Source organism: Olea europaea, unplaced genomic scaffold (genome assembly GCF_002742605.1).
Source record: "Olea europaea var. sylvestris unplaced genomic scaffold, O_europaea_v1 scaffold2075, whole genome shotgun sequence".
Lineage (NCBI taxonomy): Eukaryota > Viridiplantae > Streptophyta > Magnoliopsida > Lamiales > Oleaceae > Olea > Olea europaea.
Genome location: NW_019238670.1, coordinates 68,715 through 69,719, shown reverse-complemented (window position 1 = coordinate 69,719; position 1,005 = coordinate 68,715). Strand labels below are relative to the sequence as shown.

General features: G+C 46.6%; 1 protein-coding gene across 1 annotated transcript in view; it reads right to left on the bottom strand.

Annotated features, from left to right (window-relative positions):
• Positions 1–874: 874 nt before the first annotated feature.
• Positions 875–1,005, bottom strand: part of LOC111379964 — a 4,089-nt gene continuing 3,958 nt past the window's right edge. The window contains exon 2 of the mRNA XM_023003404.1: positions 875–910. Within this exon, the coding sequence (XP_022859172.1) occupies positions 875–910 (36 nt within the window). The remainder of the gene's footprint in view (positions 911–1,005) is intronic.

Sequence of the window (1,005 nt, the reverse complement as noted above, 5' to 3'; positions counted from 1 at the left end):
ACCAGGAGCCTGACTGGTGTCCTCTGGTGTCAAGCATCGTGGACAAGTACAGGAAGGACCTCGGTTTTGATGAGGGCATGAAGGCTTTGGAATTTCTTACTCTGAAGGTAAGCTCGCCCAATCTACTTAGCTTAAAATACAAGGTTTGAAAAGGTTTAAACGCTGTGATTATTTTAAGCTCGGGTTTATATGTTGTAGGCTTTGAGCATTGCCCGAGGCCTTTCTCTGAAGGGGAAAGATGAGGCCCAAAAGACTACTGAACTTGAGGACTCTTCTCGAGCACTGGAGAAGAGGATAGCCGATTTGGAGGCTGAACGATTTCTTCTTCTGAAGGAGCTCGAGGATTCGAAAAATGATGCCCATAGAGCTCGAGAAGAGGCTGGAACTGCTAAGGGCGAGGCTGAAGGTTTAAAGCTCGAGATCGAGCGTTTGAAGGTTGATTTTGAGGCTCGCCTGGCTGAAGCTCGAGGGGTCGCGATTGAGGACTTTAAAATGTCCGAGGAGTTTAACGGCCTCAAGGGGGAGTATGCTATGGGCTCGTACTTCCATGCCTTCAAGGAAGCTCGGGCATTTTTGAGATCGAAGCCCGATGCTAACCCCGAGGATCTAAAGAACATCCCCGAGATTGCTGATACCCTCGAGCTGTCAGAGTCCGAGGACACCGTCGAGGACCAAGAGGTCGACGTCGACGGCGAGGACGCGGTGGAGGAGCAGGGGAGCACAGCCTCGGGGGAAGGGGCCGAGGACTTAGATTAGTAGTTTTTTTTTTTTTTTTGTATGACGATAGTCCTTCCATTTTGTAATTTGAACATGTATTTTACTCGATGAAGTATTTTTCTTCTTGCTGTGTATTGTTATCTCGTTCATGACAAACTCAAATAGCACGACTGATGGTTAAATAACTCGACGCCTAGAGTATTTAAAACATCTCGAGGACTTAATTTGTGAAAAAATTCTGAACATTATACCGAACACAAATTCATCCCGAGGACTCAAACTGTAAAA